The sequence below is a fragment of the Barbus barbus genome (genome assembly GCF_936440315.1).
Source record: "Barbus barbus genome assembly, chromosome: 19".
NCBI lineage: Eukaryota > Metazoa > Chordata > Actinopteri > Cypriniformes > Cyprinidae > Barbus > Barbus barbus.
The window spans coordinates 30,356,392-30,383,200 of NC_136747.1; the positions used below are offsets into that span (position 1 = coordinate 30,356,392).

Genomic DNA, 26,809 nt, shown 5'->3' on the forward strand with positions numbered 1-26,809 from the left:
CAAATCATGTTCAGAACAATTGTTCGCATAACATAATTAAATATACTTTATGTATTTGCAAAATGTTTTAAATGTATTTACTGATTTATTTCAAATATTTAGAACCATTGTTCTCATATATATTTTTTAAATGTTTGAAATTTCATACTATAATCGAAAATATATAATTAAATATCTAAAATAGAATTAGATATAATTAAATGTGTATTTATTTATTTGTATTCATAAAATTAAATGCTCAAATGATATTCAGGATCATTGTTCTCATATAATGAAATATATATTATATATATTTGCAAAATGTATTTATGTATTTTTTGTTTATTAAATGGAATGCTCAAATTATGTTCAGAACTATTGTTTTCATAAATTCATTCATTTAAATTAAATGCTGGAATGATGTTCAGAGCCATTGTTCTCCTTACACACACACACAGACACACACACACACACACACACACACACAGACACACACACCTCTGATGTTTGCTGTAGAGCAGATGGACCTGCTGTGTGACAGCAGAAGGCAAAGCTTCCTCTTTACAAAGATGAACATAATCACACAATCAAACACACACACAAGGGTTAAAGGCAGGAAGAAATCAGAGCTTAATACATCTGGATCTGTATTTACAGTCATGCAGATGGCACAGCAGCTTACAGAGTACATTGAAGTGGAAAATCAGGAAAAGTTCACTCTGTTTGCAAGCCTCAGCTCACTATAAACACACTTAGTAGCATTAAAGTGTGTCACATTATAATAATAATCCTCTTCTGATGGTAAAGACAACATCCCTCCATCTGTTCTTTTATTTCTGTTGTTTTTCAGGGCAGATCAACACTGGGAGGAACTGCCTCCTCTTCCTGTCGCCCCATTCCCACGTCCTGCTTCAGTCCCATCCTGACCTTTGACCTGCGGATTTCTCTCGGCCCCTAAAAAGACACACACGGAGCATGTCTTTTCATGTCTTATTCTGAAGGCATTTCCAAACACTCACAGACACAAACATCTCTGGGGATTCAGAGGCCTTAGAGATTTATTCCACATACCACCGTTTTCCCCTCCATTTTCTGCAGTAACACACTGCTAGTAAAGATTGTGATCACCTAAAATATATTTTTTAGTCTCAAATGTTTTTTGTGGAGAGGAGATTTGAATTTTGAAATGTACAGTATGTATTACAACACACTCTTATCGCAAAAGATCTGTGCGGACAAAAAAATCCTAACTCTGTATCAATACTTGTATCCTGTTCTGTAGATATACAGTGAAGACCATGCATGTTTGTATTTACGTGTGTGTGTTGCCCTCTACAGGACACACACCAAGGCAAAACTATTTCATTAACTATTTCATTAACTATTTCATTGCATATTTTATGCACAGCGCTCAAATTGTTTTACATTAAATCATTTAAGACGAAGAGAAAGGTAATAAATAAAAAAGATAAAACGGTAAAAAAAGACAAAAAACATTGGATGATGGCACTGAATGCCAAAATTGAGGGTTTGATTCCCAGGAAATGCATAAAACCACAAAAACTAATGTTCTTAATATAAAGCAAGTGGCTTTTGATAAAAGCATCTGCCAAGTGCATGAATGTAAACAATATATAGACAGTATATAATAGTCTAAATATGCTGTTATACGTTCTGTGAGGGTTATGGCAGTTTTGGTTTCTCTTTATTTATTCCTTCCCTTTCTAGCTTGTACTTATTTGAACAATGCCTGAAACTTGGTATTATGAGCACTTCCTGTGTCTGTTTGTTTTTCAAGTAACTAGTAAAGTAATGCATTACTTTAAATTTACAACAAAATATCAGAGTTACTTTGTCAAATAAATAATTTATTGACTGATGCCTATCCTGTCACTGTGTTGAGAGACATTATGCGTGAGATAAGAGACAGAGACGCTTCCTTCAGCCTGAGGATTATTCAGTTCACTTTTGGCGTGAAAGGGCCGTTACAGTTGCCAAAAATATAACCTTTAGGTTTTTTGTTATTAAAAACAAATAAGCAAGCTCAGCCCATGCAAAAAAAATTAAAATTACTAACGCAAAAGTAACATTACAATATTGTGTTACTCCATTAAAATAAAAGTAACTAATTGTGTTGCTTTTCATGGAGTAATGCAACATTGTAATGCATTACTTTTAAAAAGTAACTTTCCCCAACACTGGGTGACAGATATAAAAACATACTGAATATTATGGCGTTTTCCCATTTTGATAGCAGGTAAGTATTGAAACATCTGTGATGATCCATCCAGTCAATAATCTCTTCTCTTCTCTGTCAGACAGGAAGTCTTCAGACAGTTCTTTACACCTGCACTTCTTGCTGGTGACGGTGTTATAATCAGTGTGTTTCTCTCAGTCTGCTGTTTCACACTCACACATGGTGCACAGAGAAACACTAAAGGTTGTAATGTTGCTGGTGCAATATGCAGAAACACCGTTTACAACAATAAATTCAGCAGGACAATACAAAATAAACAACATTTCAGTTCATGAATATATTGAATGGTATGAATATGAATCGGCACAACACACAGGAAGTTGAACTAACAGGAAGAAAAATCACTGACTTGCAATTCCAAAAAAGTCAACACAGCCACACAACAGAACAATATTAAACGGGTAATTTCATTCAGATATTGCTAGTATATTTTCCACATATTTTCACATACTTAGCAACCATATAGCAACTACTTAACATGACAGAAACTGCACATTTACAATTGAAAAATATTTCAGCATGAACTAGACTAGAGCATTCAGGAAAATGAAGTGTTCTTCCTCCCAGCACCATAAAATGAGAGTTAATTTAAATGTAATTAAACATATAATTAAATATATACATAAATTGCATAAACACCTATAAGAGACATTTCAAGCATCAATGATTAAAATTATCTAATGTTTCTGGAAGAAGCCCGTATGTTGTGTGTAAGAACAAGTGTATGTAATTCACATTTACATACTGATATACTCTTACAGCAGATCATTGCAGTTCAAATTATATTATTGAATACTGTTTCCTGTTTCCTGTATTGGAGGCAATCTGAATGAAACAATCCTGTTAAGCAGATTATAAACACAAAAAACAGTCAAAGTGAGCATGAATCAGTTTGTGAAACCAAGAGACTGACTACTAAAGGTGACTAGTGCAAGAAGCATGATGCAATATGAGGCAATAATACATTGACTGATTCTGTCGTCCTGTTTGTTGTGTGTGTGTGTGTGTGTGTGTGTGAGAGAGTTCTTTCTGGAAACGGATGTAAACTCAGTGTGTCAAGTACTGACAGCCGTACTCTAAGACAAACTCGCACACAACAGCTAAACACACTCACTCAGCAACAGGTAGGATTTTTCAGCAGGTGTGTGTGTGAGTGTGTGTGTGTGTGTGTGTGTGTGCATGTTTATGTGGTTTATGAGGACACAAATGTGTATAATGACATGGGTATGACAGAGGTATTACAATATGAAGGTGGTTTATGAGGACACTGCCTATGTCCCCGTAATTCAAAAGGCTTAAAAAACATACTAAATGGTGTTTTTTTGAAAATCTAAAAATGCACAAAGTCTCCTGTGAGGGCTAAGTTTAGGTGTAGGGTTGGTGTAGGGCAATAGCACACACAGTTTGTTCAGTATAAAAACCATTACGCCTATGGAGAGTCCCCATAAACCACAAAAACCAACATGTGTGTGTGTGTGTGTGTGTGTGTGTGTGTGTGTGTGTGTGTGTGTGAGTGTGTGTGTGTGTGTGTTTGTTTTTCTGCTGATACAAGATATCTGCAGGATAAAAGCATCTGCTAAATAACTAAACATAAACGTAAATGTAAATGATACTTTTGATTCATTTTCAGAACACCCCAGCAACTGCATAGCAACTATTAAGAACACCCCAGCAGCGCATAGCAACTACATAGCAACTAGACCGCCAGGGCCATATACAGATTTCCTAAAAGAATTAGCAGATTTCCTCTCAGATCTACTAGTTAATGTTGATAAAGTGCTAATTGTCGGAGATTTTAACATTCACGTTGATAATACAAATGATGCGTTAGGACTTGCGTTTACTGACCTAATAAACTCTTTTGGAGTCAAGCAAAACGTCACCGGGCCCACTCATCGTTTTAATCATACGCTAGATTTAATTATATCGCATGGACTTGATCTTACCGATATAGATATCGTACCTCAAAGTGATGATGTTACTGATCATTTCCTTGTATCGTGCATGCTGCGTATTATTGATATTAATAATATGGCTCCACGTTATCGTCCGGGCAGAACTATTGTTCCAGCCACCAAAGACAGATTCACAAATAACCTGCCTGATTTAGCTCAACTGCTCTGTGTACCCATAAATACACATGAACTAGACCAAATGACTAGCAACATGGGCACTATCTTCTCTAATACATTAGAAGCTGTTGCCCCCCTCAAATTGAAAAATGTTAGAGAAAAACGTACTGCGCCGTGGTACAACAGTTATACCCATTCTCTCAAGAAAGAAACACGTAATCTTGAGCACAAATGGAGAAAAACTAACTTGGAAGTTTTTAGAATTGCGTGGAAAAACAGTATGTCCAGCTATAGGCTATATATGTCCGTCTTTCCGATGAGACGTTAAACCGAGGTCCTGACTCTCTGTGGTCATTAAAAATCCCATGGCACTTCTCGTAAAAGAGTAGGGGTGTAACCCCCGGTGTCCTGGACAAATTCCCTCTTCTGGCCCTGGTCTATCATGAGCTCCTAATAATCCCTATACACTTGATTGGCTCTATGACTCTCTCTCCTCTCCACCTGTAGCTGGTGTGTGGTGAGCGCACTGGTGCCGTTGTGCTGTGGCTGCCGTCACATCATCCAGGTGGATGCTGCACACTGGTGGTGGTTGAGGAGAGACCCCCCCCACATGATTGTAAAGCGCTTTGGGTGTACAACTATACCCAATAAAGTGCTATATAATTGCATCATTCATAGACAGGCTCTAAAAGCTGCCAGGGCAGAGCATATCCACAAACTCATAGATAATAACCTAAACAATCCAAGGTTTTTATTTAGCACAGTGGCTAGATTAACAAATAAACAGACGCCACCCGATCTAAATATTCCCTCACAGTTTAATAGTAATGACTTTATGAATTGCTTTACTGATAAAATAGATAACATCAGAAATACAATATCAAATGTAGATTCTACTGCGTCTAGTATTTCAGCTTCATTCATCGCACCCAAAGAAAAACTGCAGAGCTAAATAAACTTATCAGTGCATCTAAACCAACAACATGTTTATTAGACCCTTTACCCACTAAACTACTGAAAGAGTTGTTACCTGTAGCAGAAGAACCGCTTCTCAATATTATTAACTCATCGTTATCTTTAGGTCACGTCCCAAAACCATTCAAGCTGGCGGTTATTAAGCCTCTTATTAAGAAACCACAACTAGATTCTAATGAACTGGCAAATTACAGACCCATTTCAAATCTTCCGTTTATGTCTAAAATTTTAGAAAAAGTTGTGTCTACTCAATTGTGCTCCTTCTTGCAAAAAATTATCTCTATGAAGAATTTCAGTCAGGTTTCAGGCCTCACCATAGTACAGAAACTGCACTTGTTAAAATTACAAATGACTTGCTTCTTGCTTCAGACCAAGGCTGCATCTCATTGCTAGTATTACTTGATCTTAGTGCTGCGTTTGACACTATAGACCATGACATACTCATACATCGATTACAAAACTATACTGGTATTCAAGGGAAGGCTTTAATATGGTTTAGATCCTACCTGTCCGATCGCTACCACTTTGTTCATTTAAATGGGGAGTCATCTCAATTATCACCAGTAAAGTATGGAGTACCACAAGGATCTGTCCTAGGTCCTCTGCTATTTTCAATATACATGTTGCCCCTTGGTAATATTATTAGAAAATACGGGATTAGTTTTCATTGTTATGCTGATGATACTCAACTATATATCTCAACAAGACCAGATGAAACTTCTAAACTAAGCTAACAGACTGTGTTAAAAATGTAAAAGCAACTACTCCGAACACCCCAGCAACCGCATAGCATCTACTTACAACACCCTAGCAATCTTTCATTGAACTGAACAAATAACATTCCATACAATTTCAATCTGAATTCAGTTCCATTTGTTTGTTAAATGTGAATCAGGAAGAATGATTGAGATACAGACTAATCAGATCATGTGATACTAGAGAGAAAATGATGAGACTTTCGATTGCAAACTCTGGAAGCTTTCCATTTAATCTCATTCTTGATTTTTCACACTTTATGTTTGAGGTTGATGTGAAGTTTAGACGTAATATCTTTAGGTCATTTTGTGTTCTTATTCTCACAATATTTCAATGCACTGAATGTTATGAAACATCTCTGGAAAGGGATATTTGAGTCTGAAACTCAAAGTTGAAGTGTGTGAGAGAGACAGAAAGCAGAAGTGACATATCTCCTCCGATCGCACCGTTTCCTCTCGCAGTTACACAGCGGAAGACGCCACTTCCTCAAAAAGACACAACACACTCCTCGCAAACACCTCCGACTGCACGACGCAGGTAAACACACACGTCTGTGCTCCGCTGCCATTGGGATGGAGGCGTTTAGTTCGAAGGACATGGCCATGAAGGCCCAGAAGAAGATCCTCAGTCACATGGCCAGCAAGTCGGTGGCTCATATGTTCATCGATGACAACAGCAGCGAGGTTCTGGACGAGCTGTACCGCGTCTCAAAGGAGCACACGGGGAACCGCAATGAGGCCCAGAAGGTGGTGAAGAACATGATCAAGATTGCCGTGAAGGTGGGGGTTCTGTTCCGACACAGCAAGTTCAGCGCGGATGAGCTGAGTGTGGCACGGGACTTCAGGAAAAAACTCCACCATGGAGCCATGACGGCCATCAGCTTCCAGGAGGTACAAACACTCGCATTCATCAGTCGTATTTACATGCTAACGGTGTATTAGGATTAATCATCAGCAGTACTACAGCTGATAGTCTTAAAGTTCAGTATGTGCGTCATCCTGCAGAGCTTGTGGTGTCATTTCACATCAGCCAGGAAGAAAGCACTAAGAAACCATCAACAGTAATCTAGCGGCCACATAGTGACTATTCAGAACACCATAGCAACCACTCAGAGCACCCTAGCAACTACTTATAACACCCTAGCAACTCTCAAAAGACCCTAGCAATCACATAGAAACTACCTAAAACAGCCTAGCAACTGCATAGCTATTTCTTAGGATACCTTAGCAACCACCCAGAAGACCCTAGCAACTGCACTGCAACTATTTATCCCTAGCGAACACATAGCAACCAACCAGAAGATGCTAGTGACTTTTAGCTCTGGCAGGAACAACTTATTTTTTTCAGAAAATGTGAGCAATCAGTGACTCAATAATATTGTTCTAAAGAGCTTTCAGAACACATTAGCATGCTATACCACTCAGAAGAGTTCGCAAGCGCACAGCAACACGCCATCCATGTTTTCATCAGAACGTGTAAAAATGTTGATTTCAAAATAAATAACCGCATGCATCTGTGAAAAATGTCTCATGTCATGTCTCTCATCTTGAACTTTTTTTTTTTTTTTACATATTAAGCTCTTTTTTTTTTTTATGGAAGCCCATTTCCGCCACTGAATAAAAATAAATAAAGATAATTGCAATTTTTTATCTCACAATTTGGACCTTTTTTCTCGCAATTGCGAGTTTGTATCTCGCAGTTCTGATTTTTTTTTCCTGAAGACTTAATTCTGAGAATATAGTCTTTTTTCTCCTCAGAACTGGACGTTATAACTCACAATTGCGACTTTATATGTCACAATTCAGAGAATTTATTTTTTTCATAATTGCGAGATACAAACTCGCAATTGCAAGAAAAAAGTCAGAATTATGAGTTTATAGCCGGTTTCACAGACAGGGTTTAGACTAAACCAGGATTAGGCCATAGTTCAATTAAGACATTTAAGTAATTTTTATAAACATGCTTAGAAAAAAACATTACTGGGTTGCATCTCGAGACAAAACAAAGGCACTGATATATTTTAAGATCAGTCAGTGCAAGTTTATTTCAGCTGAAACAGCTCAGAATTATATTTTAGTCTGGGATTAGTTATAAACCTTGTCTGTGAAACCAGGGGTTACTCTCACAATTCTGACTTTATTTCTTGAAATTGCAAGTTTATCTCTCACAATTGCGAGAAAAAAAGTCAGAATTGTGAGATAAAAAGTCACAATTACCTAATTACCAATTAGGCTTCCTTAGTTTTTCTGCTGATGCTCTATTCTGAAGAATTAAAAATTTGGACTCTTATTTTGAAATGTCTTAAAACTATGCAAGAAATTTATAGAAAGAACTATGTGCAGAAATTGACAAATAAAGTAAAAAAAATTTAAAAAAAGTGTTCCTCCTTTTCGAGTCGCTGTGAATTAAAATGACTGCTAAATGCATGGATGTGAATGTATAATAATGAGTGTGTGTGCGTCAGGTGGAGTTCACCTTTGATAAGAACGTGATGATGGAGCTGCTGGTCGAGTGTCGTGATTTACTGCTGAAGCTGGTGGAGAAGCAGCTGACGCCCAAATCTCTGGACCGCATCAGACACGTGTTCAACCATTACTCGGACCCGGAGCTCCTCACACACCTGTACGACCCTCAGGGCACACTGTGGCCCAACCTCAGCAAGATCTGCACCGGCCTGAACCGCATGATCGAAGAGGGCAAGCTCTGAACACACACAGAGAGAGAGACGAGCTGGACTCAAAGACTGGACTTCAGAGCTTCTGCACCTGTTCTCACAGAGATGCTGAGCTCAGGGGAGCAGCGAGACGCTCCTGAACGCATCCCTCGAGTCTGATTGGGCGATTCGCACTAAACATGTCAAGAACACGTGCAGCTCATATTTCATGCTTCAAAATCAGAAGAAAGATTTAAAGGGACAGTCCACCCAAAAATCAGCATTATGTCATCTTTTACTCACCCTCATGTTATCGAATGACTGACTTCTCAGCTAACAGGGAACGTTTCAGATAGATTTTGTTTTTTCAAAACATGAAAGTAAATGGGGTCCAATAAAATAAATTTAATGTTCAACAGTCATACAGTTTTGGAACAAATATATGATGACAGAATGATCGTTTTTGGGTGAACAATCTCTATCTTGAAAATTATGTTTTGCATAAAGAAAATTAATCCATTTTAATATGATTAGGTTTTTGTTTTTAACATTATTTTCACTATGAATATTACCAAATAGAACGTATGCAACGCTGGATTTTATGCACAGTTCTACAGTATTCACCAGTAAAATAATTCATTACTGTTTTCCTGTTTTGGTGTGTTTTGTTCAAAAGCAGCAGTATTAGAGATTAAAACAGAATGGAGTATCTGAATGGATTAAAGTTTTAGTTTTTCAAATATTCTCTACATAAGACTTTTCTCCAGCTCTGTGATCTTTTTATATGATCTGGTCTCATCTTTTTGGCACCAGACGTCATCTCAGTAATTTAACTTCTACTTCAACTGCAGATCTGAGATCATATTTTAAAGCTGAAATTTGCTGAAATGTGTTCACCCTCAGGCCATATGAGATGAGAAATGTAGCATTGCATTGCACTTGATCATCAGTGGATGCTCTGCAGTGAATGGGTGCCGTCAGAATGAGAGTCCAAACAGCTGATAAAAACATCACAATAATCCACACCACTCCAGTCCATCAGTTAACATCTGGAGAACACAAAAGCTGAAACACATCCAGCATTAAGATATTATTAACGGATGGTTTAGATCCTACCTGTCCGATCACTACCACTTTGTTCATTTAAATGGGGAGTCAACTCAATTATCACCAGTAAAGTATGGAGTACCACAAGGATCTGTCCTAGGTCCTCTGCTATTTTCAATATACATGTTGCCTCTTGGTAATATTATTAGAAAATACGGGATTAGTTTTCATTGTTATGCTGATGATACTCGACTATGTATCGCAACAAGACCAGATGAAACTTCTAAATTATCTAAGATAACAGAGTGTGTTAAAATATAATTAGAGTAGATATTAATTGGGAGTCCATAATCCATAATAACTCTTCCTCCAGTGAAAAAGTGCATCTCCGGTTGTCTCTCACATCAAAATCCAGCCACATATTTGTTTAGAGCTGTTTTGTCTTGTAAACGCTGCTTGATCTGTGCAGATTTCTCTCCTGATTCAGCCCAGAACGCTTTTTCACTGGAGGAAGTTATTATGGATTATGGACTATGATATTTTAGTTAAAAACATCTTAATGCTGGATTTGTTTGAGTTTTTATCTTCTCCAGATGTTAACTGATGGACTGGAGTGGTGTGGATTATTGTGATGTTTTTATCAGCTGTTTGGACTCTCATTCTGACGGCACCCATTCACTTCCATTGCTGAGACACTGATGCAGACACATTTCTACAAACCTGATGAAGAAACACACTCATCCTAATCTCTGGCGTGAGGAAATTCCAGCACATTTTCATTTTTGGCTATTCCTTTACCAAGAAAATGCATTGAGAAAGTGATCTTATTTTATATTGACTTTAAACAACAGATTAATATGCACGTTTAATATGATCACACATTTGTTTTGCAAGATAAGTACAGAAATAAGAGGTAAACACTATTGAATTCTTTATTGGACTGAAAAACCTAGAAAAATACAAAAATCACGACAAACGAAACCTTATTGTAAAGTGCTCATTCTGACAGTTTTGGATCACAACAGCTGAATTTACCAACAACAACAACAAAAATGTGGTCAAACACAGTCAGACCTGAGTGATGTGGATTGAAGCACTCAAAAGCAGTCTAGGTGGTGATTACGGTCTGTTTGACCATGGCTTTCGGTCGCACGCTCTTTGCGGCTGCTGCCGGCGAATCGCTAACATCACTGTTTCCACTGAAGTGTCCAGAAGCGTTGGGAAAACCGTGCGCTGTGATGTATTTCTGGTAAGCCTCGCGGATGATGCGGAAGGCTCGGGCGTTAGCGTAGGGGATGTCCGTCACGGGGTCGCGATACAGCGCGGGTTTATGGGTAACGGGACACACCTCCTGAATGGGCTGGGCGGGGCTGGAGCGAGCCGAAGCCGGGAAGGCGGAGTTAAACGCCTCATCGTCACTGAAGGTGATGTAAGTGCGAGAGCACAGAGACCCCGCCCCCTGCGCAGAGGATGAGGAAGTGGGCGTGGCTTGGGGCGTGTCCTGGTCCAGCCTATAACAGGAGATGAGACCTTGTTATAATCATTGACTACGTTTACATGGACATCACTAATCTAATTATTTACCTTATTCTAAACAAGACAATATTATGATTAAGGTGTTTATATGAGTTGCTTTTAGAATATTCATGTTCCCGTTTTACATGTTATAGTACATAGATTTATTAATGGCACACGTCTGATTCTTAATCAGAGTATTGTCTTAATCCTGTTAAAATCGGAATATTGAGTACGTTTACATTGACAACAAAATTCCAAATCTGACACGATTAAGACAAAACTCTACCATGCAAACAGAGATTTTTGATTACCTTAATCCGGCAAACTCGAAGTAAACTAATCGAATTAAGACGTGGAGTATTCCTATTTAATCGTATTATGGAAGTACAGTATAGACATGTACACACCTTAATCACACTATTACCGTAGTGTAGGACTACTAGAGTAAAATTACTCAATATTACAAATTCATGTTACTGATCTAATTGTGAATTTCTGTTTCCTTTCTTTTTGTATTTTACATATATACACACACATACTAATATATATATATATTAGTGCTGGGCAACGATTAAATATTTTAATCGCGATTAATCGCATGATCTTCTGCGATTAATCACGATTAATCGCAGCATGCGCCAAATTCAATAATGAAATCAAAAGTAGAGTATTGTGTAACTTTATTCTTTCTGCTGTATGAACAAAAGTGCAATAACATTTGGTTTGTCAAAACTTTAAACAGATAAAGGGCTTTTTTACAGCAGTTAAAAGTTAACAGTTAACATTTCTTGTAAATCTTAACTTTAACATTAATGTAATCAAATTAAATATAACATTAACGTATAAATAAAACATTAAAACAAAGTTTTTAGTTTGTAAAAAAATAATCTATAGTTCTCCCACATGCTGCATCCAATGTAGCCTGCCGAAGCCTTCCTTCAGTGTTTGTTTGGGTGGGTGATTTGCTGGCATCAACGGTGTGCATTGCATTTAAGTGATACTTCAGACTCGAAGTACTCCGATGATAAGAAAATTCAGCTTTGCAGTGGTTACAAATAGCTTTAGTTCTATCAATTCCACCGTGTGTTAGAGGTTTAAAATAAAAATGTCCCTTTAAGATTTCGGTACCTTTTTCCATTTTTCTGTCCGGTCCGGTGATATTTTCTGTTTCGCGCTGTAGCTCTCTTATGGTGCGTTCACACCAGACGCGAATGAAGCGTTAAGCGCGAGTGATTTACATGTTATGTCAATGCAAAGACGTGATTAGACATCCTGCAGTGCGATTCGCGCGAATGAGGCGGCGCGAATGACGCGATTCGCGCGAATGGCGCGGAGCGAATTGAGCGTTTCGAGCGTTTGATGCGCGGAACGCAAGTTGAAAAATCTGAACTTTGGCGGATATTTCGCGCCGCGCCAACCAATCAGGAGCTTGCTCTAGTAGTGACGTGATTAAGAGCGGAGGCAGAAATCAAAACAACAATAAAGGACATCTTATGTTTATCCACTACAGAGACATCAGAGCCAGCGGCAAATGTCAGAAGGACTAGCCGAGGTTATGCTCCTCTCTTCGGCATACATGAGCACGAGCGTCCGGTGATCGCCTGGAGCTCACGGCTCCGAAATCGGCTAAGCACATTTTCAAATAGCGGCTGTTTTTATAAATAAACCGCAGATTTGAGTTTTAAACAACTACATTCTCGGCTGAAATACACACGTCCAGTGTTTCCATAGCACATAAAGGTGATTTTATTTGCCAAATTCTATACATATGCTCTCTGTGGCAGTCATACCTGTGCGCCTGGCAGAAGCCCCGCCCATGATGCGACTTCGCGTCTGTTGTGCAGTGAATTTCACGCGCGAATGAAGCTAGTAAACCCAAAATGTTCACGCGTCCAACTACGCGCGAATAGCGCGATTTATTCGCGCAAGTCGTGTCCGGTGTGAACGCACCATTAGGCACACAACAAATGATTTCATTGGTTGAGACGCGTGATGACGCTCATCCCAAGCAGCCAGTAGCATACTGATAAACATCCCACCCCAGCTGTGACCCAGTAAGTTAACGCGCGATAAACTAATTGTCGGCGTTAATTAATTAATGCGTTAACGCGATAAAAACGCGTTAACTTGCCCAGCACTAATATATATATATATATATATATATATATATATATATATATATATATATATATATATATATTTCACTATTATTTACCATTTTCACTCTTTAATTACTAAAATTAAAAAGAAATTGTCCCTAGCTCAATTTAACAGTCAAAATTTATAAAAGTGATTTTTTACATACTACCTAACAGTACTTATTTTAAACGTACTTAATTTTAGAAGTTTTTGAAGTACAAATATACTATTCAGTTTCTGTCCATCTATCTTAGTTCAGAGTTTAACAAACTACAGTTTGTGAATTGATTAAAAAAAAGCTAGTTATTAGCTAAATTCTAAAATAAAAAAAATTAATCCAGCTTTCCAGGAACAAGTTAATGTTTTACAGTAATAGCAATTTAGCATAACAAACCAGTTCCATCTAACCACACCTATTATTATTATTATTAACAGTTCATTAGGTATAAATGTACCCTTCCACATCCACGTTCTCCTCCTTCATGTGAGCGTCTGGGACCAGCGGCATCAGCACTGAATGATAGCGAATGCTCGGCCCTTCAAAGCGTCTCTTCTTATGAACCTGCTTCTTCTTATTGGCCTCTAAACGCTCGTAGTTTTCTGAAAACACACACACAGTAATGTGAACACACTCATAATTAAATACTGGTGTTATTCTAGAAATCTCAAAATCAGCTTTTATAGTTGCTTTATTAAAAGGGGGTGAGATCCTACTATATTAGATAATTACAGACCAATTTCAAAGCTCTGTGTTTTATCAAAAAATTTAGAAAGCCTTATTAGTGAACAGCTGACTTGTTTGAATGCAAACAAAGTGTTGTCTATTAATAAATTAGTTTTTTGTAAAAACATTTTGAAAGTTTTAAATGATATTGTGGGATCGATTTATAATGGTGATTTTTGTGCTTCCCTTTTTATTGATTTATCAAAGGCTTTTGATACAGTGGATCATGAAATATTGTTGCATAGATTGAAGAGTGTTGGTTTATCAAGTCTTGTTATTCCTTGGTTTAAAAATTATTTAAGTGGAAGAACTCAATGTGTACAGGCTGAAGGTAAACTATCTGAATCATTGGAGATTACCAAAGGTGTTCCCCATGGATCTGTGCTAGGGCCCCTTTTATTTACCATTTATATAAATGGTCTTGATTATGGCATTCAGGATGCCAAATTTCACTTTTCTGCAGATGGTTCTGTCATGTATTGCAGTGCTTCTTCTGGACAGCAAGCCTTCTATAAGCTTCAGTCAGCTTTTGTTGTCATTCAATTACGGCTTTGCAATTTAAAACTTGTTCTTGATGCTGATAAAACCACGTACATGTTATTTTCAAGCTCCCTCTTAATTTCTCTTCAAATTTTACAAGGTTCTGTGATTGAATTAGTAAAAGAGTATAAATATCTTGGCATCATTGTTGACGATATCTTTTGGCTCTCATATTACTGAATTGAAAAAAAAAATAAATTTAGCTTGAGTTTTGTTTTAGGAACAAGTTTTGTCTTTCATTTAATGCAAGAAAGAAATTGGTTTCTGCTACTTTTTTTAATCTGTACTTGATTATGTTGACAGTGTATCAATTCGCACCATCATATCTTCTTTATCTTCTTTTAGTTTATCATGAGGCTCTAAGATTCATATCAGATTGTAAACCATCAACTCATCAGAGTTCAACAGAGTAGCTTGACCTTCTTTGTCTATTAGAAGAAAAACAGACTGGTATTTAATTTTATAAAGCAATTTTGGGGATGTTGCATACATATCTCTGTTGTCCTTGTTATATTTCCTTGTTATACTCTCTCTGTTCTTTTTGTTCGAACTGAATTGGGTAAGAAGGCTTTTATGTATGCCGCTCCGTCTGATTGGAATCTTCTTCAATCAAAACTGAAATTACAAAATTTGTTGTCTTTGGATAATTTTAAATCAGTTATTTGGCAAATGGAAGATGACGCGATGTGTAATTGTTTTAAGTGTTCTTAGTTTGTTTTTTTGTAAATATTGTGAGGAAACTAATTGTATCGCTGCCCATATTGGCCAGGACACTCCTGTAAAAGAGATTTTTAATCTCAGAGAGTTTTAGGGCTGTCAAAATGGCTGAAAAACTAAATTCTAATTTTGCACTTAAATATTATCAATATTAAAATTGTATTCGAATTTAAAAGGCATAATTTCAGTTAGGGGGTAAAAAAAGCTTTTGGCTTTTCTCCTGAGGCCACAAGAGGGCGCATCGAGCAAAAATATTACTAATGCACGTTTCTTCAAAGCAATAAAATAACAAGACTATCTTCGAAAAAAGTGTTTAAAATAATGTTTATAAAACCAATCACAAAGAGTACATTCATTTTCATTTAAAAACATGAGATGCAGTGCGATGGGGAAAAAACTGCCATAAATTCTGGAGACATATTTTTTTAAAAGGTGAACTTGCATTAATCTGACAGGGCTTTCGAAAATGCGATAAATATGCGTTCTGTTTGAACGGCTTGGTTTCAGTTTTGACGTAAACAACATCTTCTCCGCATTGATTTTCTCTTTTTCCACAATATTTTGACTGAACAACATAGCAGCGCCGCATCCAGTGGCTTCAACTGGATAGGCTAAAAAAAATATTAAAATGCCCCTATTATGGATTTTTGAAGATGATCTTTCATGCAGTGAGTAACACAGCTCTAAGTGAATTAAAAAATCCTGCAAAGTTTTAAATCTGAAAGTGCACCATGTATAAAGTTATTATCTCTCAAAAGAAAGAGTCGACTTTGAATCATTGAAACGAGTTGTTTTTAAAAACGAATCCCAAGCCGTTTCATGTTGACGTCTTCATCAAACATTAGCATATTACCCGCCCACTTGTTGGTCTTTTCACGTTGGTCTGAATGAAAATGCAAATTCATTCTTTGCCACTAGGTGCCGCTTTTGGAGCGTTAAAAGCTCACAAACTCTGCTTTAAATTAAATCGACCAATCAGCGCAGATTAACGTCACGCAAAGGAGGGGTTTGGAAAAATGAATCGTTAAACGAATCGTTTGGGAGTCGTTGAGCAAATGAGGTAAAAATAAATGCATATTATAAGACAATGAAAGTGTTTTTTATCCTTGCATGCATGTTAACCTGTTGTTGGGGAAAATATGAACCTTTCATTACCCATAATAGGAGCACTTTAAAATGCAATGACTTATTTTTTTAAATCATGGCAGTGGTGTAATGCTGTGAGTGCTGTGTGTGTGAGTGTTACCCAGTGATCTGAGGTTGATCTCGGCGGTGAGTTTGGCCTCGGCGAGCAGCTCGTCTTGTGTCAGCACTCGTTCGCTCAGAGCTCCTCTCCTCTTGCGCGGTGCCTCCAGCTGACGCTCCTGCAGACGCTCATTCGTCTGCCGTGTGTGCTCGCTCGTCGACTTGCGCACCGACTTACGCACTGAAACACACAAACACTACCTTATCAAGCTGCTTTAATACGCAAAACACCTCGACAAGATCAAAACTTTGCTGTTTCGCACTCATTGTCTTCTGTTGTCTGATTGATAGTTTAGAGTGTTTTCTCCAGTAAAAGCTCTTTTAGTGTAATTGTACAGGTGTCCAGCTTCAGCTGCTGCTTTTCGTGTCAAATCTTGACTGATTTTGATCAAGTAAAGGTCAGAATAACTGCAGTCATATCTCCAGATGAACTCTTACTGGACTGAAGCAGCTCAGTTTTACTTGATTCTCCATCAATCATTTTCTAGATAAATCAGTGCGTCTCAAATCTGATCATCAGGATCTTTAGAGGAGCGTTTGTTTCCAGAAGCTTTACTTTCTCTGTTCCTCAGCGGAGGAATGATCTTCATCTCACATCTTCTGAGGAGCGTTTATTTCTTCATCTCTCAATCAGCATTGGATTGCATTATATGTTTGGATCATTTACATCTCATCTTACTGAGACATATTACTGGAGATATAGAGCGACCGCTGATATTTAGATCAGTTTATCTCAGTATCTGCTGTACTGTTATAAACATATCATTGATTTACAAGCAGCAGAATTTCATCATATTAATATCAGCATCTGCAGCAAATTCATATTTTTGCTCGGTTTGAGTGTCTATATAAAATTAAGCAGTTTTTTGCTTTAGTTAACTATAAAACCATGATATTTTCAAATTCAGCTTCACAGGCTATTTAAATTCAGCTTAAATTAAATTAATATAAATTCAGCTTCACAGGCTATTTCATGGCAAACAAAGAATATACATTAGAAAAACAACACAGTTGTACACAATACAAAATACAAAAATTAAATAAAGCAATTATATAACAAACTTTTGTACATAAAATTCCATAAAGGATTCTTTAAATGTACTTTTAATAGAAATTGCACAAGTTTTTCTGGGTCAATCTTATAAAATTTGTCCTGATAATAACCTTTGTCTCATGACATTAAATATTGGACTAAAAATACCAATATTATTTTTTATTAATTAATTTGTTTGTTTTAGCCATTTTAGTAGATCAAGTTTAACGTAATGAAAATGAGAATACAAAAAGTTTAACTTGATCTAATAAAATAGTAGATCAATTAAAATGAACTAAAACCATAAAAAGCATTCGTTACTTGAACATAAAAAATATAAAAATATATATTTCAGTTAGTTGCCAATGCAACATTTTTCATTTACTTTAACTTGATCTACTAAAATAACTAAAACTGAAATAAAATGAATACAAATTATATAGATATTTAAAAAAAATCTAATAAATGTCAAAAACACAATTTCTAAAACTTTAACTAAAATTAAAATGAAAACAGAAACTATAAAAACAAAAACTAAATCAAAATATTAATAAAACTACAGTGCATGTATGTGCCTCACTTTCTCCAAACTCCTGCAGCTCTTGAATAATGCGTCTTTCAACTTTGGGCCGTTCAGTCTTTATTTCTTCAGAAACTCGTTTCGCTTTGGGCTTCGAGACCTTCAGCGGCTCCTGGAACACACACACACACACACGTTAGTCGCACAGGAGCAGATGTGTGCGTGAGTGAGTGTGAGAGTAAGTGAGTGTGTGAAAGAGAGAGCGTGTGTGAGAGTGAGTGAGTGAGCGTGAGTGTGTGTGTGAGAGTGAGTGAGTGAGTGAGTGAGCGTGAGTGTGAGTGAGTGAGAGCGTGTGTGTGTGTGTGAGAGTGAGTGAGTGAGAGTGAGTGAGCGTGAGTGTGTGTGAGCGTGAGCGTGTGTGAGAGTGAGTGAGTGTGAGAGTAAGTGAGTGTGTGAAAGAGAGAGCGTGTGTGAGAGTGAGTGAGTGAGTGAGTGGGAGTGAGTGAATGAGTGAGTGAGCGTATGAGTGAGTGAGCGTGAGTGTGTGTGAGCGTGAGTGAGTGAGAGTGAGTGAGTGAGCGTGAGTGAGAGAGTGAGTGAGTGAGAGTGAGTGAGCGTATGAGTGAGTGAGCGTGAGTGTGTGTGAGCGTGAGTGAGTGAGAGTGAGTGAGTGAGCGTGAGTGAGAGAGTGAGTGAGTGAGCGTGAGTGTGTGTGAGAGTGAGTGAGTGTGTGTGAGTGTGAGAGTAAGTGAGTGTGTGAAAGAGAGAGCGTGTGTGAGAGTGAGTGAGTGAGTGAGTGGGAGTGAGTGAATGAGTGAGTGAGCGTATGAGTGAGTGAGCGTGAGTGTGTGTGAGCGTGAGTGAGTGAGAGTGAGTGAGTGAGCGTGAGTGAGAGTGAGTGAGTGAGTGTGAGTGTGTGTGAGAGTGAGTGAGTGAGAGTGAGTGAGCGTGAGTGTGTGTGAGAGTGAGTGAGTGAGAGTGAGTGAGCGTGAGTGTGTGTGAGAGTGAGTGAGTGTGAGTGAGCGTGAGTGTGTGTGAGCGTGTGTGAGAGTGAGTGAGTGTGTTAGAGTGAGTGAGTGAGTGAGTGAGAGTGAGTGAGAGTGAGTGTGTGTGAGAGTGAGTGAGTGAGCGTGAGTGTGTGTGAGCGTGAGCGTGTGTGAGAGTGAGTGAGTGTGAGAGTAAGTGAGTGTGTGAAAGAGAGAGCGTGTGTGAGAGTGAGTGAGTGAGTGGGAGTGAGTGAATGAGTGAGTGAGCGTATGAGTGAGTGAACGTGAGTGTGTGTGAGCGTGAGTGAGTGAGAGTGAGTGAGTGAGCGTGAGTGTGTGTGAGAGTGAGTGAGTGAGTGAGTGTGTGTGAGAGTGAGTGAGTGAGAGTGAGTGAGCGTGAGTGAGTGAGAGTGAGCGTGAGTGTGTGTGAGCGTGAGTGAGTGTGAGCGTGTGTGAGAGTGAGTGAGTGTGTTAGAGTGAGTGAGTGAGTGAGAGTGAGTGAGAGTGAGTGTGTGTGAGAGTGAGTGAGTGAGCGTGAGTGTGTGTGAGAGTGAGTGAGTGTGTGTGTGAGAGTGAGTGTGTGTGAGAGTGAGTGAGCGAATGAGTGAGCGCGAGTGTGTGTGTGAGCGTGAGTGTGTGTGTGTGTGAGCGTGAGAGAGTGAGTGTGAGTGTGTGTGAGAGTGAGTGTGTGTGAGAGTGAGTGAATGAGTGAGCGTGAGAGTGAGTGAGTGAGTGAGAGTGAGTGAATGAGTGAGCGTGAGTGTGTGTGAGAGTGAGTGAGTGAGTGAGAGAATGAGTGAGTGTGTGTGAGTGAGTGAGTGAGAGAATGAGTGAGCGTGTGTGTGAAAGAGTGAATGAATAAGTGAGCGTGAGTGTGTGTGTGTGTGTGTGAGAGTGAGTGAATGAGTGAGCGTGAGTGTGTGAGAGTGAGTGAGTGAGTGTGTGAGAGTGAGTGAGTGTGTGTGAGAGAGTGAGTGAGTGTGTGTGAGAGAGTGAGTGAGTGAGTAAGTGTGTGTGAGAGAGTGAGTGAGTGTGTGAGAGTGAGTGAGTGTGTGTGAGAGAGTGAGTGAGTGAGTAAGTGTGTGTGAGAGAGTGAGTGAGTGAGTGTGTGAGAGTGAGTGAGTGAGTGTGTGTGTGTGAGTGAGTGAGAGAGTGAGTGAGTGAGTGTGTGAGAGTGAGTGAGTGAGTGTGTATGTGAGAATGAGTGAATGAGTGAGCGTGAGTGTGTGTGTGAGAGTGAGTGAGTGAGTGAGTGAGTTGTCTGACCTTGTAAGCTTTAGTGACGACGCGGCTCTTTCTGCGTGGAGCATCGTCCTCCTGATCGCTGTTGGGCTCGTCTCCTTCATCGATGTCAAAATCACTGTCCACCTCATCTTCAGTGTCTGAGTGATCGCCTCTGTACTCGTCATCACCTGACTCCTGCTCGCTCACACACACACACACACGGAATGCAATATGTTATTGTGTTTTTATATTGACTACACACACACACTACACATAAAAAATTATACATGCACTTCATATATAAATGAATATATTCCTGTATGTTTATACATTTTTTTATTTATTAATATTAAAATAAATATTTACCTTATTTAATGAAATTATATATATAAACACATTAATTATATATATATATATATATAATAAAGTTCAAGTTCAAGTTGAGCTTTATTGTCATTCCGCTACATGTGGGGACATACAGTGGAACGAAATGTCGTGCCTCGCAGGACGACGGTGCTACATAAATACAGACATACAACAATGAAGTAAAAAACACTATAAACCTATACAACTAACCTACTGACAGATTTAACTATAAGTATACTATATATAAGTATTTACCCTATACAAACTAAAAGAATAAAGGATCAAAAATACAAACTATACGAATGCTTCACAAATACTGTACATGTGCAGAGAGAAACGTATTGAGTCAGCAGCTGGTTGGGGAACAGTGCAGGATGATTTGTAGTGCATGAGCATGTAAACATACATATATTGCTGAGTCTTTTGTGGGATTGTGTACACGCAGCAGTGTGTGTAAGTGTCTAGTGCACATAGAGGAGAGTGTGGATCATATATCACACACACACACACACACACACACACATATATATATATATATATATATATATATATATATATATATATATATATATATATACACACACACACACACACACACACACACACACACACACACACACACACACACACACACATATATATATATATATATATATATATACACACACACACACACACACATATATATATATATATACATATATATATATATATATACATATATATATATATATATATATATACATATATATATATATATATATATATATATATATATAATCCTCACATCATTGAATCCTCCATAGGTGGTCTTGTAAAAGTCATCTTCTTCTTCAGCGTCCAGTAGTTTGGACATGCGGTTCCCCGCGGTGCTGCGCTGATCTCTGCTGCTCGCTAAACTCATTTCGACACTAATAACCGAGCTTAACTCTGAGCTTAACTCTATAATAGCACTCTATTCGAGCTCTCGCAGCTGATGAGGGAAGTCTCGGGGGTAACTGTGCGCACTATGGCGCTTTACATTCAGAGAAATAATATCAAATCATCAAAGAAATCATGTTCAGAAATTAAAATGTTGAAACAGAAACACTGATCACCACAACACAACGCTCGCGGAGAAACGTCACTTCCGGTGTTCACGAGCACCCGCGGCTCAACAGTGACGCGCGCTGGACCGGAGGACGCACGCGATGAAAACTTTAATGTAATTCTAATGTGGAAATAAAAAAAATCCCGTAATAAAAAAATATCTGTGGCGTAATGCCCCCTGATTCATTATTATTTATTATTTAAGTGTTCTTTCTTGTTTTTCGTTCCTGTATCACATCTTTCAGAAAATCTCAAGTATATCTCATATATACTACACATATATTTGCTTTTATTTATTTATTTATTTATTTATTTATTTCAGGACAGGTCGGTCTGCCTTCCTAAATTCTCCTGAAGCAGTGTTTATGAACAGAAATATGAATGTGTTTAATCTTTGAGCTCCATAAGAGGGCAGCAAACCTCTGCAGAGAAAACAAGCACCTCCTCAAATATATGAGAACAAAAACAGGCCTATAATTGATCAATATCATTATCCATCTATGTGTCTTCCAGCCAGGATCTCTAAATTGCATTAAATGTCCAGGTTTTGTCTTTGTTTACCTGCTGTTTTCACAGTTGTTGAAGTTACTTGGGAAGTCGTGGCCTAATGGTTAGAGAGTCGGACTCGTAATCGAAAGGTTGCGAGTTCGAGCCGGCCGGCAGGGATTGTAGGTGGGGGGAGTGAATGTCCAGCGCTCTCTCCACCCTCAATACCACGACTGAGGTGCCCTTGAGCAAGACACTGAACCCCCAACTGCTCCCCGGACGCTGCAGCATAAATGCTGCCCACTGCTCCGGGTGTGTGTGTGTGTGTGTGTGTGTGTGTGTGTGTGCATTTGTTCACTACTCACTGCTGTGTGTGTGCACTTGGATGGGTTAAACGCAGAGCACCAATTTCGAGTATGGGTCACCATACTTGACAATACGTCACGACTTTACTTTTTTACTTTAATGAAACATGTACAGATAATAAAAGAGGACCGAGGAGACACAGTCAGGAGAAAACAAAGGCTAAATCTGGACATTTAGGCACTTTAGAAACATTTCCGTGGGAAAAAGGGCCACATGGTCCCCATGATGAAGGAGAACGGAGGTGTTTCTGTGCTGAAGTGTTGCTAGGATGCTTGTATTGTGTTTTTTGTGTTTTGTGTAGTTCATAACCCAGAGAAACTGACACATGAGCCGACAAATGTGTTCCAGCAGCATTCTGATCGTACCACCAATGTCTTGCATCTGACCCCATACGCTGAAAATAAATAAATAAAATAATAAATAAGCATAATTAAAAATAAACTTTTTAATATTAAATACAGAATTGATATCACTAAATATATTACATTTTTTATTAGTGCTGTTTTATTTTGTTTGCATAATATATGTGTGTGTTCTGTGTATATTTATTATGTATATATAAATACATTCATTCAGTATATATTTAGAAAATATTTACATCTATATTGATATTCATATAACGTATATTATAATTAAATATATTTAATATATAAACGTAACATATTTTTCTGAAATATATGCTGTGTGTGTGTGTATTTATATACAGTGCCCTCCATAAGTATTGGAACAGTAAAGACAAAATTGCTCTGTTGGCTGTGGAGTCAAGACATTTGCAAATATGACTAAAAGATGAATATGAGACAAAATGTCACATTTTATTATTGGGTGATTCAACACATAGATGTTTTACCAGCTAAGAAGATCAGCACTTTTAGAGTTCATCCCTCTCATGACAGGCTCTTTGCTTGAGCTCTAGACTCTCGTCATGTACTTGCATTGAGATAAAGGTGACTGTTTTATTCACAATGTTCTTATGCAATTCAGCCACACACACCCTCACCTGTCTCAGTCACACAAAGAAATAAACACACCTCAATCACGTAACAGAAGAAAAGAACATACCAGCACACATTGTTTTGGGTCACTCTGTATGAACATATTTAATCCACAATGCAAATTCATTAACAACATCTCTAATGCAAATCATTAACAAATGTATCAGACGTTGCGCAGAATGACCTCTGGACCATCTGATGAACATCTGGATATTTGTTTAACTTTGTTTTAAAATAACAAACTAAAACTGAAAAAAAAATTTTTTTTTTAAAATGAATGAAAATAACAAAAACCCACAAATGACTAAAACTTAAACCAAAATTTACATGAAAATAGGAAAAATAAAAACTAATTCAAAATAAAATAATAAAACTGTGTTTAAAAGGGATTACTGTTGTAACTAAAAACTAAATAAAAACAAAACTAAAATTTGTGTTCCTTGAAATAAAATAAAAATGAACTGAAATAAAATAAAATATATAAAAAATGTAAACCTGTTTTATTTCAGCTGATTGCCAGGGTAACAGTTCTCATTTTCATTTAGTTTTAAAGAACCTGAAGAACTAAAATCACTAAAACTAAAACTGGAAAAAAAAAAAAAGTGACAATAATTACTAAAGTTGTAACTAAAATTAAAATGAAAACAAAATATTAAAATAAAAATAATTAAAACACTTACTATACTTATTATGCAATTAATAATTAATACACTTATTATTACTTGTATGTATATATATATTTATATTAATGATTCAAAATATTAACCTATAATGGTACGTCAATTATACTAAAATAGCATCATATTGCATACCATGAATGTTGTTGCTATAGAAACAAACATCAAATGTTGCATGAGTGAAATGCGTATGATCTGTTATGTAACATCTGGGTCATTATGAGTTTCACATCTGTTGGTAACGCCCATCCGTAACCATGACAACAGTATGTATTTATGGGATGTGACGCCACCCTCCAATCAGTACATTCAGCATCACGATGAAAGCAGAAGTAGAAAGTGGAGAAACTCTTGATGATGGTGGGATAGTCATGAAATGGGCTGATCAGACCACATGATCAGATCCTGAGAGATGTGCTCAAAGCTTTTAAAGCCGGATCTGGATTTCAGAATGAGATCTGCTGCTACTGTATGTTGAGAGCAATGGATATGAATGGAAAATCCCCAGCAATACCAAACCTTGAAATTAGGTTATGGTTACGGTTAAATATGAAAATATTTGGTGTGTTTAGGTACTTTTCTCTCAACGGTCCTGCTGGCATCCTGAGATATGAGCCTTAAAAAAACATAAATCTATCACTCAGGAGATTTAAAAAAGATTTATGTATTATTATTCAGGTCAACCACCTTACATGCACTTTTATCAACAAGTACAGAGCTAAAATTAAAATATAGTCAATAAAATAAAATTGCACATATATAATAAAAATAATAATAAAATAAAAATCAAACGCCAGAGAAAGAAACGTTTATGTAAATTTGAAAGTAATTAAAAATAATTCTTTACTTTGAATTTTTTAATGCTAAGACAAAGGCAAACCAGAAAAAATTACTGGAGGATTCTTACTCAAAGATTTACAGTTTGCTTTTACAATATTACAAAGTATAATGAATAAACTGATAGTTGTGATAATGTATTTGAATTGGCACGTAAAATTCCCATGCATTTGGATTACACAATTTTACCATGAACAAATGAATAAAGTTGGGTCATGAACTGCCTTTTTTATTATTTTGTACTGTTCTCTGAGGTCCCCTTATAAAGTTATCAAGATTTTTACATCAAAAAACATCATAATTGAGAAGTAATAGTCTATATTATGTCCTGTTTTAACCCCCCTCATCAGAACGCTCTGTTTGAATAGGCGTGGCAGACTGTAGACTCGGAAGTAAACGCCCACTGCTGTGATTGGCTAATAGTTGTGTATGATTGACAGCGTACATTCCTCACAGATGGACGCTGCTGTGATTTAGTTTAAAAATGCATAACTCTATACAAATCAAAAGATCTGTAAGAAGAGACAAAGCAATAGTGATCTCATAATGAAAACAGTTACTCACACTTGTGTGTTGTGACATTACTGTCAGATCCAATATATTCGCACAGCATTGTCTTTTAGTTTCAATCTGTCGAAAAAATCTTGAGTTTGTAAACGAATCCGTAGTAAAATGAAGTGAAAAAAGGACCAAGTTCTTACTGTTTGGCACTACACAGCGTCTTGCTGTCTTCAGAGCATGTTTATTGTTTGGTTTCTGCGTAGACCTGCGCATTCGCCGCTCTTGTAAATACTACATGCGCGAATCGGTGGGTGGGGCTAAACAGGCAGCGCTGTAGAATCGGTGGGTGGGGCTAAACAGGCAGCGCTTTAGAATCGGTGGGTGGGGCTAAACAGGCAGCGCTGTAGAATCGGTGGGTGGGGCTAAACAGGCAGCGCTTTAGAATCGGTGGGTGGGGCTAAACAGGCAGCGCTGTAGAATCGGTGGGTGGGGCTAAACAGGCAGCGCTGTAGAATCGGTGGGTGGGGCTAAACAGGCAGCGCTGTAGAATCGGTGGGTGAGGCTAAACAGGCAGCGCTTTAGAATCGGTGGGTGGGGCTAAACAGGCAGCGCTGTAGAATCGGTGGGTGAGGCTAAACAGGCAGCGCTGTAGAATCGGTGGGTGAGGCTAAACAGGCAGCGCTTTAGAATCGGTGGGTGGGGCTAAAAAGGCAGCGCTGTAGAATCGGTGGGTGAGGCTAAACAGTCAGCGCTGTAGAATCGGTGGGTGAGGTTAAACAGGCAGCGCTGTAGAATCGGTGGGTGAGGCTAAACAGGCAGCGCTTTAGAATCGGTGGGTGAGGCTAAACAGGCAGTGCTGTAGAATCGGTGGGTGGGGCTAAACAGGCAGTGCTGTAGAATCGGTGGGCGGGGCTAAACAGGCAGCGCTATAGAATCGGTGGGTGGGGCTAAACAGGCAGCGCTGTAGAATCGGTGGGCGGGGCTAAACAGGCAGCGCTATAGAATCGGTGGGTGGGGCTAAACAGGCAGCGCTGTAGAATCGGTGGGTGGGGCTAAACAGGCAGTGCTGTAGAATCGGTGGGTGGGGCTAAACAGGCAGCGCTTTAG

General features: G+C 38.1%; 2 protein-coding genes across 2 annotated transcripts; one reads left to right on the forward strand and one right to left on the reverse strand.

Annotated features, from left to right (window-relative positions):
- The first annotated feature begins 6,463 nt into the window (after positions 1–6,463).
- On the forward strand, positions 6,464–9,339 carry LOC306885035 (tumor necrosis factor, alpha-induced protein 8-like protein 2 A). Its single transcript, XM_079441348.1, has 2 exons — positions 6,464–6,929; positions 8,504–9,339. The coding sequence occupies exons 1-2, from the start codon at positions 6,612–6,614 to the stop codon at positions 8,744–8,746; spliced, it is 561 nt and encodes a 186-aa protein (XP_079297474.1). The 5' UTR covers positions 6,464–6,611; the 3' UTR covers positions 8,747–9,339.
- Positions 9,340–10,553: 1,214 nt separating this feature from the next.
- LOC306885393 (vacuolar protein sorting-associated protein 72 homolog) lies at positions 10,554–21,888 on the reverse strand. The gene is made up of 6 exons (XM_079441863.1): positions 21,539–21,888; positions 20,428–20,580; positions 18,236–18,347; positions 16,624–16,803; positions 13,852–13,996; positions 10,554–11,250 (listed from the first exon to the last, which is right to left on the reverse strand). The coding sequence occupies exons 1-6, from the start codon at positions 21,653–21,655 to the stop codon at positions 10,848–10,850; spliced, it is 1,110 nt and encodes a 369-aa protein (XP_079297989.1). The 5' UTR covers positions 21,656–21,888; the 3' UTR covers positions 10,554–10,847.
- Between the last annotated feature and the right edge of the window lie 4,921 nt (positions 21,889–26,809).